General features: G+C 45.1%; 1 protein-coding gene across 1 annotated transcript in view; it reads right to left on the bottom strand.

Moving 5' to 3' along the window:
* The window catches only part of SAMD5 (sterile alpha motif domain containing 5), a 52810-nt gene extending 36731 nt beyond the window's left edge, over positions 1-16079 (bottom strand). Inside the window, exon 1 of the mRNA XM_029943870.1 lies at positions 15624-16079. Coding sequence (XP_029799730.1) covers positions 15624-16079 — 456 coding nt within the window. The remainder of the gene's footprint in view (positions 1-15623) is intronic.
* Between the last annotated feature and the right edge of the window lie 216 nt (positions 16080-16295).

Raw genomic sequence — 16295 nt, 5'->3', positions numbered from 1 at the left:
ACAAATAATAAATATTGACCATTATTAGATATTATTATTCTGCATATTTCAAAATGGTTTCCTTATGTTCTATCTGAAAAAGCTACCAAGGGCAAGAAGCTTATTCTAATTTGTGTGTGTCTGACTGAAAAAGGAACTCTAAGTAAGATGAAAAATTATATTTTAGCTTTCTAAACTCCATGGGGAGAAGAAGGGAGGAGGCTCAAGTAAGAAGAGAGGTCCCTTCCAGATGTGAAGAGTACAGTCAGAATATCCATAACTAATGGCCATATGGTTGGATTAAGAATAAATCTAAATTTCACAATTAATGAAATCAAAGCACAGGGAAAAGCTTTTCAGAATATGGGGTGAGTTCACTACCCTAGGGGCTCTTGCTTTTTCAATTTGCCTGCCTTCAAAAGAACCACATCACTCTCCCTATTTTTCCACAAACCATGTTTAATATAATTTAGTACATTCATCCCCAAAGAGTAAGATTGGGGGTGACATAGAATGTCCTACTTCCTGTCAAAGAGCGAGATTCATATGGCTCAGCAGTTGAAGCATGTTACTGTCCCGCTGCGTTAATAAGCGATCAGAAAAAGATCAGAGAATTCAGTTCACCACCATTTTCAAGGCAAGGATATCAATATCAGGGATCATATTAACAGAGGTAAGTACACTGGTCCAAACTGACGTGCCAAGATGTGACAGTAAAAACTCTGATTTAAAATGACACCACAATAAAACTCAATGCTGCCAACCTAACTCCAACTCTCCACCACCTCTCATTAATGAAGCACATCTCAAAGGAGTGAAATTACTTTGCATACCCTCTGGCCCAACTCTAATCTCTAATGGATGCAATATGCCTATCTTGAATCTTCTCCTACGATATAAACCTAATGAAGCCAGAGAGACGGTGGCTCTGGGTGATCCCTGATAGCAACTAATATACCATCTTCTCTTTCAATGACTCACGAACGGCAGTCACTAGAGCACCAACGTCGGAAGCAATTAACAACTTATCAAATTATCAGTTTTTTCTTCCACATTTAGGTAGAGCTGCTTTTCACCTTAACAGGATACACCGTAGGAAGCAAGTCTTCAGTTTTTTTGGCAGTTCTTTAGGTACATATTTTCTCTTCATAAAGATTATCGAGAGCCTTATTACTTTCTGGCCATGAAAATACTGCCCCTACTTAATGCAGCACTGCTTTTGTCAATCAAGAGTTTCCCAGAGGAGCTTTTCATAACCCAGCAGTGTTCCATCCTGTGGTGATACATGGCTACTTTAAAGTGGCTGTATCTTTATTGCCTGATTGATGGCTAGCTTCCAAGCGCTGGTGGGTCTTTTTCTGCAAATCCAGCTGAACTGAGCACCTGATAGAGGTATTTCCTCCAGAAACATGACATCCCTGTACTCCACTGTTAATTCTTGCCTCAATGACCTTTTAAAAAGTCATTCTATTTGATCTGTCAAAGAATGTTTAAATGTAAATCAAGGACTCGTTACTATATTTCTTACTGCATCTTCCAACTGTATCTCTGTTACACATTGGGCTGTTGTTTCTAAGCAAAGTCAAAGATTCAAATTGAAACGAATTTGGTCATCAGTTTCCTTTGTAAGTGTTTTCAGTTTAATGCAGAATCTGTCAAACAGCCATCATTTGTATCTTCCACTAAAAGGCTGGGGAAGGAGGGTCCAGGAAGGGAGCAGGTGCCCTGTGAGGGTTGGGGATGCAGTGGGTAGACAAGCGAGAGAACTCTTGGAAAACAGTCAAATCAACAGGGATTAGGTTAAACCCCACTCCCTACCCTCCTCAGAGTTTCTGCTCTGTGGTTCAAACACAAAATGTCTGCACAAACCAGAAAACCAGGCAGCTCCCCACAACTATGCAGCTATTGCCTGCTGAGCCCCAGGCTGTGGCACTGGCCCCACGTCTCCCCGCTTGTGACTGCAACTTCCGCAAAGCCACCGGCACAGTCAACTGTAACAATGTCATGACGATAACTGTCGAAGGGGTTAGCAAACTGAAGGTAAATGTCACACGTTATTCATGAAAGAAGAGATATGTAATGTAAAAGAAGCTCATAAACTGGGAGTAAGAACATGATCCCTCCTCTCAAACTCAAGTTGCTTTAGAAGACGTGCTTCATTACTGACCTCATCTCCATAATGTAGGATGGCTTAATTATTAAGAAACCTATTAATGCAATACTACATCACAACAGTAAGCCCAGTTAGAAAAGCACTGCCGATTATTTTTAAATTGTTGAAAAGGTATTTAATACACTCAAATATCCATTCCCAATCAAAATTCCCACAAAATTAGAAAAATGAAAACAATTTTTAACACTATGAGTATCTTATATTGACAGCCAATGAAAGAATAACAACAAAATATGTGCAGCATTTCCATTAAAATTTGGAATCAAACAAGAACACAGAAACAAAAGCTAGAATGCCTAACAAGCACATGGTAAAATTGTCTGTATGTGTGATTACATATAAGATTAGAGCTTCACCTTATCATATTTATATTTTATATCGTGCACCAAAATAAATTTCAGATGGATGAGAGAGTGAAATGTAGAAATGAAATGAACAAACAAAAAGCATAATGGGAGATATAGGTACATGTGAACTTATTTTGGATTTGAGAAGGGATTTCTAAGGATAAAAGTGATCACAAAAACAGAAATTAACTATATATATCCCCTACTTAAAAAAAAGGAAAAACCTAAAAAACAAATGATCAATTGAGCAAAATATTTTCAATGGTTACAGCAGGCAAAAATATTATACATGTTGTTGTGATTTAAGGAACTTTTTGAAAGTATGAAAAGAATACTTAGTTTCAACAGAATGGAAATGATGTGAACTATTTACTTCATAATCATATCCATTTTATAGATGAGACAACTCACGTTTAGAAAGATTAAATAATGTGTTCAAGTAAATGGTAAAAAACAATTCAAATTCAATTCTATCTGAGGCTGTACCTTCTATATTCCTCTAGTCTGAAAAAATTTGCTAAAATTATTGGTAAGGTAGAACACATAAGAGTTTTAAATTTGGGGGCATACAGTAACAAACAAACATAAAATTCTAAGGTAAACCACCATTCTGGGAAAAATCTCTATAAACCTCTATGCAATAGTGATTATTTTCCTTCATATATAAAGAGTTCTTGCAAAGCAACTAGGAGTAGTCTGAGACCACACAAAAAAACAGGCAAGCACCATGAACAGGCAGTACCTAATTATAAGTATTAAGAACAATAAATATGAAATTATGTTAACTGGTAATCTGAGAAATCTAATTCAAAGAGCAATGAAACACTATTACTCAAACATGACATCTTCAAATTACAAAAAATTTATAACCTTCAATAATTATATGGGTAAGGTTTCTACCCGATAAGAAATGATTACAAACTATGGTGTTAAACTAAGAGAGACTATGTCTTAGTATTAAAATCATTTGCAAATGAGATCTGAGATACAGGAATAGCCTGATCCTTTTCCATAACAGTTTTCATTAACAGTTTTATCTCCATAACACAAAATTTGTGCACATGTACAAAACATTCTTATATATAAACGACTTTTAAAGAAATACGTTGTATCACTATAAATTGCAATGGAGACTTTTAAATTTCATCTCGATCTGCTTCAGTGTTCTTCAATTCTCTGTTCAGATTAATTTTACATCAGAAATGTTTTCAAAATTTCATGATAAACATAATGACTTATCCGCTGTCAATAAGCACACCTTAAATCTGTGAAGTCCTCTTAGAGCTTACAAAAGAACGTCATAAATATATCCCATTTCATTCACACTACAACCCGGTGAGAGATGCCAGCACCCTTTACAAAAGAAATAGCTTCTCTTAAACTAAAATGATCACATTGCTTTATGTCTCCTGGGCAGGGCAGAGGAAAGCGCTCACCTCAGTTGTAAGCAATAAAAAGGAACCTAAAAACAAAATAAACCTTTTAATTATAAACATGCCCTACAGACAATTCTAAACAATGTTAGTGGTAGAACACTTCTCCCTAAAGAAGTCTTCGGTCTAAATTGTAGCTGCTGCAATTACTTACTGTTGAGTTTTAGTGGTATGTGTATTTACTTCCAGTTAGCATCTTTTTATGACCTGTCCTTTAAATGAGCACCGTGTTCTACATGTCAGTTAACTCTGAGAACTCCCAGTGATGCAACAGGCACCAACCCACGGACTTGGTTCACAAGAGTCCTTTTCTAGAATAAGTTTGTACAAGTGGTCACATGTCTCTTGGGCTACTATTATATACTCTAAACTAAACAGAAAATTTGAAATAAACAATAATAGAACCATGATTTATAAAAACAATGTAACAAAAGTTGAATTGCTTCAATTGTATGTTTCTTATGGGATCACTTAAGAGTTTTTGTGTTGAAAATTCAAAACCGTGAGACAGCACAAAGCACAAGTACTTTAGTTTGGTTAGGTGCAAATTTTATTTCATAGATAAAATACATTTGCTAAGTTTGAATACCTTATTTTTTAAAGTTTATTTAAACTCACAAACCATGAGATCAATACCTGAGTCAAAATCAAGAATTGGCTGCTAAACTGACTGAGCCACCCAGGCACCCCAAGTTTGAATATGTTAAAATTAAAATGTATTCTTTATTTTAATTGTTAATTGCTTTAAAAATAAGGAAGAAATCAAGGAAATCATTACTGTATACTCTCCCATGACTATTACATCAGATAAGTTTATCAAACAGAAGTGGGGTGTGAAAAATTCACACAGCCTGGGTGTCAAATATGGGAGAACACACGTCTAGTCTTATTACAAAGTTATGATAGATTCTAAGGAAAACATCTTAAAGTTTGGGACAGCTGTTCTTTGTGATTTGGGTAAACAAAACACACATACCAATTATTTTCCTTACATTTTGAACATGTTTCAAATGAAGTAGGTCCTAGTCTGTTTGTATTTATAACCTTATGGAAACCTAACAGGTTTTTAGAGCTCATCAGACCATTTATTTCAATTAGAAGCAGTAATGAAATCTCTTTAAACTATTAGATGTCACTTAATCTCTATGTAAGACAGATTGTATCCTTAATGTCTTTTGGCATGATCCACAGTTATTTACCCTTAATAGTTTTTATATTGACTGAAGGCGAGAATTCCTTTCCCATCCCTCCCAGGCCTCTCAAGCGCAAATCAGCAGTTGATCTGAAATAACATTTTTTCATAAAACTTAGAATATAGCTGCTAAAAACCTATCAACTCAAACTTGGGTGGTAGCAGTAAGTTGGCAAAGACTCCGGGCCATTTCCAGTGCTACACAGACTGTAATGTTGAGAGGCCATGACCATCCTCGCTATGGGCGCCGTTCTTCCCAACCCCTCAGGACACCCTTGTGTGTTTCTAGAACCAGCCCTAATCAAGCCCATGGCATCGGACTCTCCTTACTTTAAGGAAATTCATTTCAGAACATACATCCAGTGAACTGAGATCAGAGGAATTACATAATCTAAAAAGAACTGCATTTTTATCAAAACTTATTGCCTCTTTCTTATTTGTCACAGTAAACCTCAGATAACTACCTAAGAGCATACAAGGTTCATAAAGGCATTCTTTATTTTTAATTTTTTTCTGTTTTTTATTTATTTTTGAGAGCCAGAGAGAGACAGTGCGAGCAGGGGAGGGTCAGAGAGAGAGGGAGACACAGAATCTGAAGCAGGCTCCAGGTTCTGAGCTAGCTGTCAGCACAGAGCCTGATGCAGGGCTCGAACCCATGAACTGTGAGATGATGACCTGAGCCAAAGCCAGATGCTTAACCAACTGAGCCACCCAGGTGCCCCCACAAAGGTATTCTTAACACTTAACACTTGTCCCTGACTTTAGCATCTTTTTTTTTTGGTAACAGTCCCATTTATTATAACTTTAGAAAATGCAACTTTCTTTTAGTATAGTTTATTGTCAAGTTGGTTCCCATGTAAGTGAGAGGGAAAAATGAGAGCTCTGACTTCCATAAGCCTGATGAAAGCAGCCATAGAGCAGAGCTTTCTAAGGACTGCATGATGAGGACGGGAAACACCATACGATCCCCAGGAGACTACCCACACCCCGATCAGGCCTTTGCACTAATTGTCTATTCGCAGAGTCCATGACTAGAGCCTTCCTCTTGGCAAACATGCAGGGAATGGACGTTTGTGTTTTACAAAGCTTTGTTGAGGAGTTTCCATCCTCAGGACAGGGATATGCAGGAAGAGCGTATTTTTAAGGATTCGAAAGTAGGAAAAGGATTGCATTATAAAATCCAAAAATACTTTACACGTGATACCAAGAAAAAAAAAATACTCAATTTGTTTTCAGAGTCTGTCTTCCATTTCCTATTTTTATTGCATGTCAATACTCATAATTGTCAGATTTGATTCTAAATCACTTTCAGTGTTCACCCCAGGCTGGCTCCACCTTAGAAGAGTGAAGGCTTGCCTCCACTATGTTCTGAGGAGCGTCCGCATGCACCAGAGCTTCAGAAATGCTTTCAGGAATGCGAACGCTGTGGTCTGTCAAGTGACTCTTTTGAAGATTACGACCTAGGTTTAAGTGTCTAAATTCTGAAATGCTAACATTTTTACTTTTTTAATGTTTATTTACTGTGGGGGGGGGGTATACCAAGAGAGTCAGAGAGAACCCCAGGTAGGCTCCGTGCTGTCAGCACAGAACTCGACATGGGGCTCGATCCTGTGACCTATGAGATCATGACCTGAGCCAACATCAGAGTTGAACACTTAAGTAACTGAGCCACCCAGGTGCCCCTGAAATGTTTATACTAACAATTTTTTTCATTATTGTATCCTCAGGCAGGAAATGAATGAGCATCACTTGTATTAATAATCTGTAAACTCACTAATTACCCAGCACCCCTATCATCAAGAGGGAGACTGGAGCCAGCGGGCTTCTCTGTGCGAAGCTTACAGAAGACCGCCATGAGGGTGGAGGCTCTAGAACCTGAGCAAGACGAGGTGTGCGTGGCGGAACAGGAACTATCATAGGTGAGCGCTTACCCCGAACGAGGTCATGCATACGGCAAATGCTATTTTCCCAATGCCCAGAAAACCCACCATGCAAGGCCAGCAGTGCACCTTCAGTGGCCCACCCCCAGGGGCCATATCGACTCTCCGGTGCCTCTGTCATCATTTAGTTCACGGGGTTCTTGATCACCCATCCCTTCCTCTGGCCCTTACTGCCCCTCCATGCCGTTATTCCCCCCCAAGACCTAGAGAACAAGAAGTAACAACTACTCTAGACTTCGTGGGAAGAAATTTGCATGTCAGAAGGTGAGAAATCTGACACACACTGAGCGACCTTCTGTGAAATGTTCAGGGGTCCTGTGGTGTGGGGCATCTTGAGATATCCTTTTCTTTTTAAGAATTTTTTCATAAGTTTATTTATTTATTTTGAGAGAGAGAGGGCAAAGCAGGGGAGGGGAAAAGAGAGAGGAAGACACAGAATCCGAAGTGGGCTCCAGGCTCCAAGCTGTCATCACAGAGCCTAATACGAGACTCAAACCCACAAACTGTGAGATCATTACCGGAGCCAAAGTCAGATGCTTAAACAGACTGAGCCACCCAGACCCCCAAGATATCCTTTCTTAAGTCAGGTTAAGTTGTGCCGTCGGGCCCCTCCTAAGACCATAAAAGAGGCACAGCACCTAAATGGGTCTCGGGCCTCTCAGGGGCGACCTACCCCTCCCTGGGATGTGCTGCCCCTGTCCTTTTACCAAGACACTGAAAGGCTGCTCGTCCTGAGTCCCGCCCAGAACATGGGAAGGCCCTGTGCTGGCGGCGCTGCTGCTGGGACCACGTGTTCATCAGACCCAACGGTGCCTGGGGTAGCAGGTGGCACAGGCAGCGATGGCCTCTGCAGGCTTGGGCGACCCCTGTACGTAACCCCCAGCGCAGACCCCCTAGGGCTTTGGAGCAGGACCCTACAGACACCTTAAATTTGGGCCTGCAGCCTCCAGAACTGGGAGAGAATAAATGCCTGTTGTTTGCTGGGCCCCGTCGGTGGTACTTTGGGACGGCGGCAGCCCTAGGAACCGGTTACAGATGGCAGCCTCCTAAGTTCTGAGCTCCTCCGACCACCGCAAGAACCTGTGATGTAGTCACCGGTGTCATCCACTTTTAGTGACCCTGCATGGGGCACAGCTGGGACCTGAGCCCAGGTCTCACCCCGGGCAGCCCGGTGGGAGCGGCGGGGACACCCGTGGATGCGCTCCCCCCCCCCCCCGCCGAGCTGCCGCCGTGCACGGAACGCGCCAGTTCTCGTGTTCACCCACAGCACGCTGCCCCTGCCCCTCAGGACAGGTCTGGAGCGTGTGACGAGCAAGTGACTGCTTAGCGGGTGACGGGAGGGCAGCCGCCTGATATTTCAGGACGACTGACTTACCCCATTCGTGGGGGCCAGCCTGCCCACAGGGCCCGGACTGCACGCCCCCAAGGAAGAGCACCTCCTTAAAGGTGCACCCTAGTCCTGACCCTGCATCGCAGGTCAGCTTTTTATACATTTTTCTTAATTGTTTTTAATGTTTATTTATTTTTGAGAGGGGACAGACAAAGAAAGATCAGGGGAAGAGCAGAGAAAGAGAGAGAGAGACAAAATCCGAGGCAGGCTCCAGGTTCTGTCAGCACAGAGCGGGGGCTTGAACCCACAAACTGTGAGATCATGACCTGAGCCGAAGTCAGTGCTCAACGGGCTGAGCCACCTAGGCGTCCCAGAGGTCTGTTCCTTAAATGACTTGCCCACCCAGCCATTTTAATTCCCAGTTCCTCCTTCATAATAGGTAATGAGTAAAACATACCTTGATTTTAAATTTCATCACTGATAATCTGCATTCAAGTTTTGATCAAAGTTGATCCTTTTGTAAAATCTGAGACAAACCTAAGTGCAGAGTTCACCAACTCTTGGCATTTGTGGAAACAACGCTGAACTGTTTGTTTGCTTGTTTAGAAAGGCAGACTGCTGCATGCAGAGCCTCAGTGGGACGCGGCTGGAGTGTCGGAAGACTGCCGCCCTGCCCTACTTTCTCGTACAAATGGACCTGGAGAGCTTGTCTGGAGGCTCTGGGAGGGGAGCACGGCGATTCATATACCCCGGCCCCGGGAACAGTCCTCCCCGATCCTGGAAGGTCATCCTCTTAGACTCGGTGTGCAGCGTCAGGAGGGGCGCACATGGAGCAGTGAGGGAGCCAGGGGACACCTGCCTCGCCAGCCAGATCAGGCGAATGACCCCTGGCCATCAGTAGAGTGACAGATGTCACAGCCAGATCGCCTTCGCACCCTATTCAACTGTTATATGGTGTCACCACTGCATGTCAAACACTGCACTAGGCCCTCCAAAATACACATCCATTAATCGAATCCTAGGACCTGGCTGTTGGAGGGAGGTCATTAAGAGAAGTGACCACCAGTTGACCCAAGAGCTGGACAGCAATTGGAGGCTCCTCATGCTCATCCCTGTCTTTGGAATGAATACCAGTGAGCTACTCCATACCAGGAGCTACTCCAAGAACACGGCCTTGAGAGACTGTGTTGCTGAGACCATCTGGATGATGCATATGACTGCGCCCCATCAAGACCTCTACACAAACTTCTAAGATTCTGGCAGGCAGGCTGCAGAGAGCTCCTCACTGCACAGCACCCATGACAAGCCTCACTTGTCAGTTCCCTTGCTCATATCAGATCTGCCATCTACCAGCTGGACTCTCTCCCCGTGCTCTGTGTACAGGGGCCAGTTTCAAATTTCACCTGAGGAACTCTGGAGGGTATGTTTGTTAAGTAGATGGATGGACAGATGGACAGATGGACAGATGGACAGCTGGCTGGTAGGCTAGGAGTCTGTGTGTGAAACTCTCTAGAAAGTGAACTATAAAGAGCAAGAGGAAAGTCGTCTCTTCCCGGCCCCTTCTTTCTACCATGTTCCAATCGGTGACTAAAAACACAAAAGCCTAGAAGGATCTTCATTTGCCTAGGCTGTGGATATCAGAGGACATTGATTCGAGTTGGGAAAGCTGAACTTTGCCAGCTTCCAATCTGTCATGGATAACTTGGTGAAGGTGGAGGAATTCTTCGGGAGGAATATTTATGGGCATTTCAGCTCTGCCAGGACCCAAGGTGAAACTCTGAAGTTATCTTTGCCAATTTCTGTCTTTCCTGTTTAAATATGTCTTCTGTATCCTCACCCTGGCACAGACGCAGAAGCCCCCTGCCACCCGTCTCGTCTCCACACTCCTTCCCCCCAGGCCATCTCTCCCAAACATCCATTAATAGGCCTATTATCATGGGAGTCTTGTTACATGATTAAATTCACACTGAGGTGTGAATGAAGCCTAATATTCTTACAACATTATTAAATAAGGTTATACTAACTCACAGGTTTTCTTCTTTAGGTTTATTTATTTATTTTGAGAGGGAGAGAGAGCGTGCACACAAGCAGGGGAGGGGCATAGAAAGAATCCCAAGCAGGCTCCACACCGGCAGCACACAGCCCAATGCAGGACTCTATCGCACAAACTGCAAGATCATGACCTGAGCTAAAACTGAGTGGAATGCCTAACCGAATGAGCCACCCAGGTACCCCTAACTCACAGCTTTAACCGGTAAGGAGATATTTTTCAAATGAAAAAGTCAAGGAGCCTATCCCATCTGCTATCTATCCTAGGGCCTGCTTTCTGCTTTTCCAAGTCTTCTGGGGAACAGAATACCTTTATAGCCCCATGGCATCCCCCCCCCCCCCGCCCACACCACAGTCCAGAGCACTGGCAAACTTCACTGGACGTGATAAACTTATGCACAGCCTGCAATTTGCACCACATACATCTGCAGGACGAGGCGCCTTCCGTGCACGTGTGGTTATGCAATCCTATAAATACTGTGTCATGTTCATGCTTAGGCATAGCCATACGCACCAGATCATAACACCCAATACCGGTATATGACCACAACCTTCTCCATCAACGTCTAATCCTTCCACACACCCCCCCCACTGGTATCAGATAATGAGAGCTCCTCAATGTCACCCCGTCCAAGTTCCCAATCTCCTTGCCCACCCTTCCAGTGCTCTCTCCTGCTATGGAGAAGGAACTCCTCTCTTCCTAGAAGCAAATCCACCTTTTCCCTCCAATGCTTTGGGCACAATTCCCTCCCACCCCCTCAAAGACTTTGACCTCTTGGGTGTCTCCCTTTCTCTGGCTCCCTACCACCAACACTTACACATTTTTTAGTTCTTTTCATCCTTAAAAAACAAACAAACAATGACAACAACAACAAATGCAACCTCCCCAAACCCTTCCCATGGCGGAGTCTTCCCTCACAGTAGCCTTAGTTCTATCTTCTCTGCCAAACGTCATCATGTCAGCGGTATATCCAGACAACAGAATATGGCTCAGCCCTAAAGAGAAATGAGTTGTCAAGTCATGAGGAGACATGGAGGTGCCCTAAACACACACTGCAAAAGAGGCTAATCTGAAAGAACTATGTACTGTACGCTTTCAACGATGGAATGTTCTAGAAAAGACAAAACTATGGGAACAGTAAAAAGAGCAGGGGTTGTGAGGGGTCTTAGGGAGGATGAATAGTTGAAACTCAAGAGGATTTTTAAGGTAGTGAAAACACCCTGTATGTTTGTACCTGAAGACAACGTCTTTCTTCCCAAATGTGCTCTTCTCTCGGGTCCTCTGCCTCAGCAGAAGACAGCACAGTATCCTAAACCCGAAATCTGCATGTCTTCCCAACCTCTCCCCTCTCATTCCCATCAGCAAAACAGTCACCGTGTTCTTTCTGTCCATTCCACTGCTCCTCCCCCACTGTCACTACCCAGTCCAGGCCACCGGCAAATCTCTCCTGACCCTACAACAACCTAAGTTGTTTACCCTGCCTGATCCATCAATAGCCCTCCTCTTAAGATACTCCAAACGCCTAAATATGAGTCCCAGGCCATCAAGGACCAGCCACTGTCTACCTCTCCATATCTTGCCATTTCCTCCAAGCATTCTGAGCTCCGGCCAGACTGAATTCCCTTAAGTTCCTGTTGCCAGGCTGCACCCTCTGCTTCCTGCCTTTCTGGCCTTTGCACGTACTGTTCACTGTTCTCTCTCCTCTAGAATACTCTTCCCTTAGGATCCTTGCTTATATGAAACCTTCAGGCCAAACCTTTCCAACCTTCAGTTCTCTGACCAAATGCCAGTTCTGTTAAGCCTACCCAGACCCACCTCCCTGCAACTGACGTTGGACGCACCCATCCATGGCATCATGTGCCACCCACCAAAGCAATCGTATCTTTAGCATTTCTGTTCATTCCATTTCCTGTCTTCCCTGCTAGTCCAAGCTCCTTGAGGGCAGGCTTCTGCGTCCTGCCACGTACAGGGGCCTGGAGCCTAGAAGCCTGGCACAGGGAAGCTCGGTGAAGCACTGACGTAATATGTATAAAGCTAGACCTAGTCTCTACCCTGTAAAAATATAACCCCTTTCCACTGAGGCACAAATCACAGCAGTCACAGAAGCTAAGTACGGGACAGAGAAGGGACTCATCCTGTGCTTTTGGATTTCAAGCAGTGTTCCTTCTTTCCAAGCTCCTGGTTTTCCAGAGCTGCAGACTTGCTTTGGGACACAAAGGGGAACTTACTTTGAACGTACATTTTAATTACTTTCTTTGGAAAACCAAAGGGAAACTTACTTTGAACTTCTATTTTAATTACAGCCTTTGGAAAACAAAGAGGAACTTAGCTTTTTACTTAACATTTTAACTCACCATAGAGGGGGACCTGGAGACAGTTGGTAAGATGAACTCAGCACCGCAGCACAGCACCCCCACCATTCACTGGTCCTGAGGCAAATCCTCCACTCCTACCTTCCTCTTGGGTGATTCCTGGGAAAACTCCTCAATTTACTTTTCTCTCTAAAGATTTGCTCTTCCTGCCTTGCACGGATGACCCACTTTCAAGCCACCTAATATTCTTACCAAAATGCCAGAAAATAATCACAGGGATCAACGATGCAAATGACTATAAAGGAAACGTAAGGCACCCTTGAAGAAGCAGAATCCCAAATGCACGTAACGAACACCTACGCATTCTGACCATGACCTGAGCCAAGGCACCTGGAGATATTATAATGTGAATCACATTTTGAAGAAAAGTCCTAGCACTATCTGCACAGAAACAAGCTATGCCACGAAACAATTCTTAAATAATTTATATCCCCGAACTTTGGAGGCAATGCTCTCATAAGTGTCACATTCAGGACCACTAACATCACGTGGCATTGCTCACCTATATCCTCATTGTAAGGTTCATTACGTTTTAGTTCCTATTGGGTGTTTTGTTCTTATAACAAATATATCAAAACACAGTAAAAGAACTTTTTTTTTATAATTTAATTTGTCATCTCTATTTTTCTGGTCGCTGGCCGGAGCATCGGTGGAGGTCCAAAAACTCTTCTGTCCCCATTTTATTCTTCCATCAGTTTAAGAACCAGAATTAAGTATGTATGGAAAGTGAATGGGGTGCATCTTTATTATCAAGCATTGTCATAGGATTTATATAGAAGTTGAGTGAAATAATCATTTACATGGAAAGTAAACAGCATTCCAACACAAGGTGGAATTTTCTTCCATAAAATAACACTTGCTCAAAGGTACTACTACATTTACACAATGATCTAGGCGGGGGGGGGGGGGGTCAATCCAAAGCCTGCACCCAGACATTTCATGTCCATGGAATTCTCAACCACTTCTAAGTGGAACAAGAATCCTTCTCAGCTTCTAAGTTTGATATCTTTGCCTGTATTTTGAAGTATCAGAACCAAATGTGATACTTGCTACATCCCTCTTGTCTCCACCCCAGGCTCTCCTCTGCCCTCTTGCCTGTACACAGCTCTGTTCCTGAGTAATAAGCCCCCGCTAGTGATACACCTTATTCTCTGTGTCCCTTTCTGGCCAGGGTTTGACCTGTGTCCTCGCCACGTGCCCACCTGCTCACAGATTCTCCGTCCACACCCACTTCACTTCCTGGGATGTGAACCACAGGGGTCAGCAGATCTGACCTCTCTGGTCTGAGCCTTTATCCTAATGGTTCTGTCCCTCTATCCACACCACACAGAACTAACTCTACCTGCCTCTCTATTCCTCTGTTTGGGGCACACATCGGTTACATCGGAAACACAGAGTAACTAAAATATGTGTTTAATTTGAAGCAAACTGTCCTTCAGACCTGCCCTCTGTATATTTTTATAAAACAAATTTATACTCTCAAGTAAGTTCCCCATATTGCCTTTCTTGCAAGATCACATATGGATAATATTAAACCCTCTATTCCCCTCTATCCCATCCTTTTTACCAAGTTTTCGCTGGCCCTTCCTGAGCTGGACGTTATGACCTTTACTTAAGAACATAAAGAAACCCAAGTGACCGTAGATACCCCATGGTCCCTGTGAGGGTGCTGGGCGTACAGCCGCCCCGCCCCCCGCCCCCAGCTGCAGCTTCTTTGCCACCATTTCCCCCTGATCTTCTCTCCATGATTTCCAGCTGCAGTGCTCCCCTTCCCGAGTAAACCCAACCCCTGCGCTGCCTTACTCCTCCTTTCAAGGCTAAGACCCTCCACCAAGATGGCTCCAGACCCCTAAACGGAACAGACTCAACCAGAGGGAGAGCTCTTGTGTGAAAATAAGACTTTCTGTTAATTACTCAACGCCCAAATCCATATTTCCGCCTTCCTCACAGAGCACTTTTCCTAACTTCCCAGTTCCTTCCCCATACCCCCACCCTCCAGAGAATTCCTCACTGGCCACTGAAACTCTCTCTTGGATCATGCTCTCCCCTCCCAAGAGGGGAGTCCACTCAAGACTTTCTAGAACTCACAGGGGTTCCTACTTTGTGGCACCTGGATTAACAGTAAACCAAACTGGTGACCCAGCACAGACCTGGGCAGCACGCCCGCGGTGGCCCCATTATCTCCAGTGTCTTTAGCACGGAAGACCTCCCCGAACTTCAGCTGACGGAACTCATCCCAAGTGGACGGACATTTGTTTTACTCTTTCCCCCAGAATGTCCATGTCAGTGGTTCGCTTTACAGATGCGCAGCCGTGATGGGATTTGACTTTATGGGATTGGGAATAACAGGGCTTGGTTCCCCACTCTTTAAAGAGTTCGTCAATTTTCCTTAGGAAATTTCTCAAAAAGGTATGGAAAAGAACGAGAAGGAAGACCTACACCCATGTAGGTATGAACCACTCTTCTGCTACCTGTCAGGCTTAAACACCACCACAGAGGGGACCTGGCACTGTCCTTGGCTCCCGGAGAAGCGCCGCTCATCCGGTTCCCGACAGGTGCGCCCCAGACACTAAGTAGAGACTTGGTCCTGGTTTAGAATTGACACCTGGGTGCGGGATCTTGACTTCCTAACCGCTGGCGACACCAGGAAGAAAGGATTAAAGAGCGAATACAGAAAGAACAGAGGAGAGCATCCCAAATACCCAAAGCACCCTCGCCTCCCGGTCGTCACCTGGAATGGGCTGCAGCGGCTGGGCCGCGTCCCCTCCCGCCGGCGCCCCCCCGCGATCCGCGCGGCGCCCCCTTACCTTGCGGGAGTACGGCGGCTTGCTCAGGTGGATGCCGTCGCGGACGAGCTTATCCCTGATCATGATCTTCAGCTTCAGCTTGGGGTAGCTCACCAGCTCCCTGCTGCGGGGGGCGGTCGTCTGGCCGCGGGGGTCCCCGCGGGCTCCCGGGGCCGGGCCGCCACACGGCTCCCCCCGGCGGCCGGTGGGCACGGACACCGCGGGCGGCACGGGCGGCGGCTGCGGCTCCAGCGTGAAGTAGAGGCCGGCGGCGGCGGCATCCTGCTCCCGCAGCCGGCGCACGGCCTCCAGGATGCGGCGGCGGTGCGCGGGCGCCAGCACCCCGATGGCGTCCAGGTCGGGGTCGCCGATCTGCTTGCACACCTCCAGATCGTCGTAGCCGTTGTCCACGAAGGACTCCGCGTACTGCGGGAGCTGCAGCGCTTTCAGCCACTCGTAAACTATGTTGGTGCACATGGTGGGACTGGAACCCAGCCGGCAAGCACCGTCCCAGCGCCCGAGCCGCACGGGCGGCCCCAGTTCTTGGAACTTTTGATCCTCTCCTCCAAGGGGAAGGAGGAACCGCTGCGAAGTTTTCCGTAGGAAGGAAAGGAGAGGGCCGGAGCCGGAGAGCCACCAGCCGAATCCCGAGGAGGCAGAAGCGTAAAAGCGGCAAAGTGAATTCCCCAAGCA

The sequence above is a fragment of the Suricata suricatta genome, chromosome 7, assembly GCF_006229205.1.
Source record: "Suricata suricatta isolate VVHF042 chromosome 7, meerkat_22Aug2017_6uvM2_HiC, whole genome shotgun sequence".
In the NCBI taxonomy this organism is placed as follows: domain Eukaryota; kingdom Metazoa; phylum Chordata; class Mammalia; order Carnivora; family Herpestidae; genus Suricata; species Suricata suricatta.
Note: the sequence above shows the minus strand (reverse complement) of the source record. Positions and strands in the feature narration are given on the sequence as shown.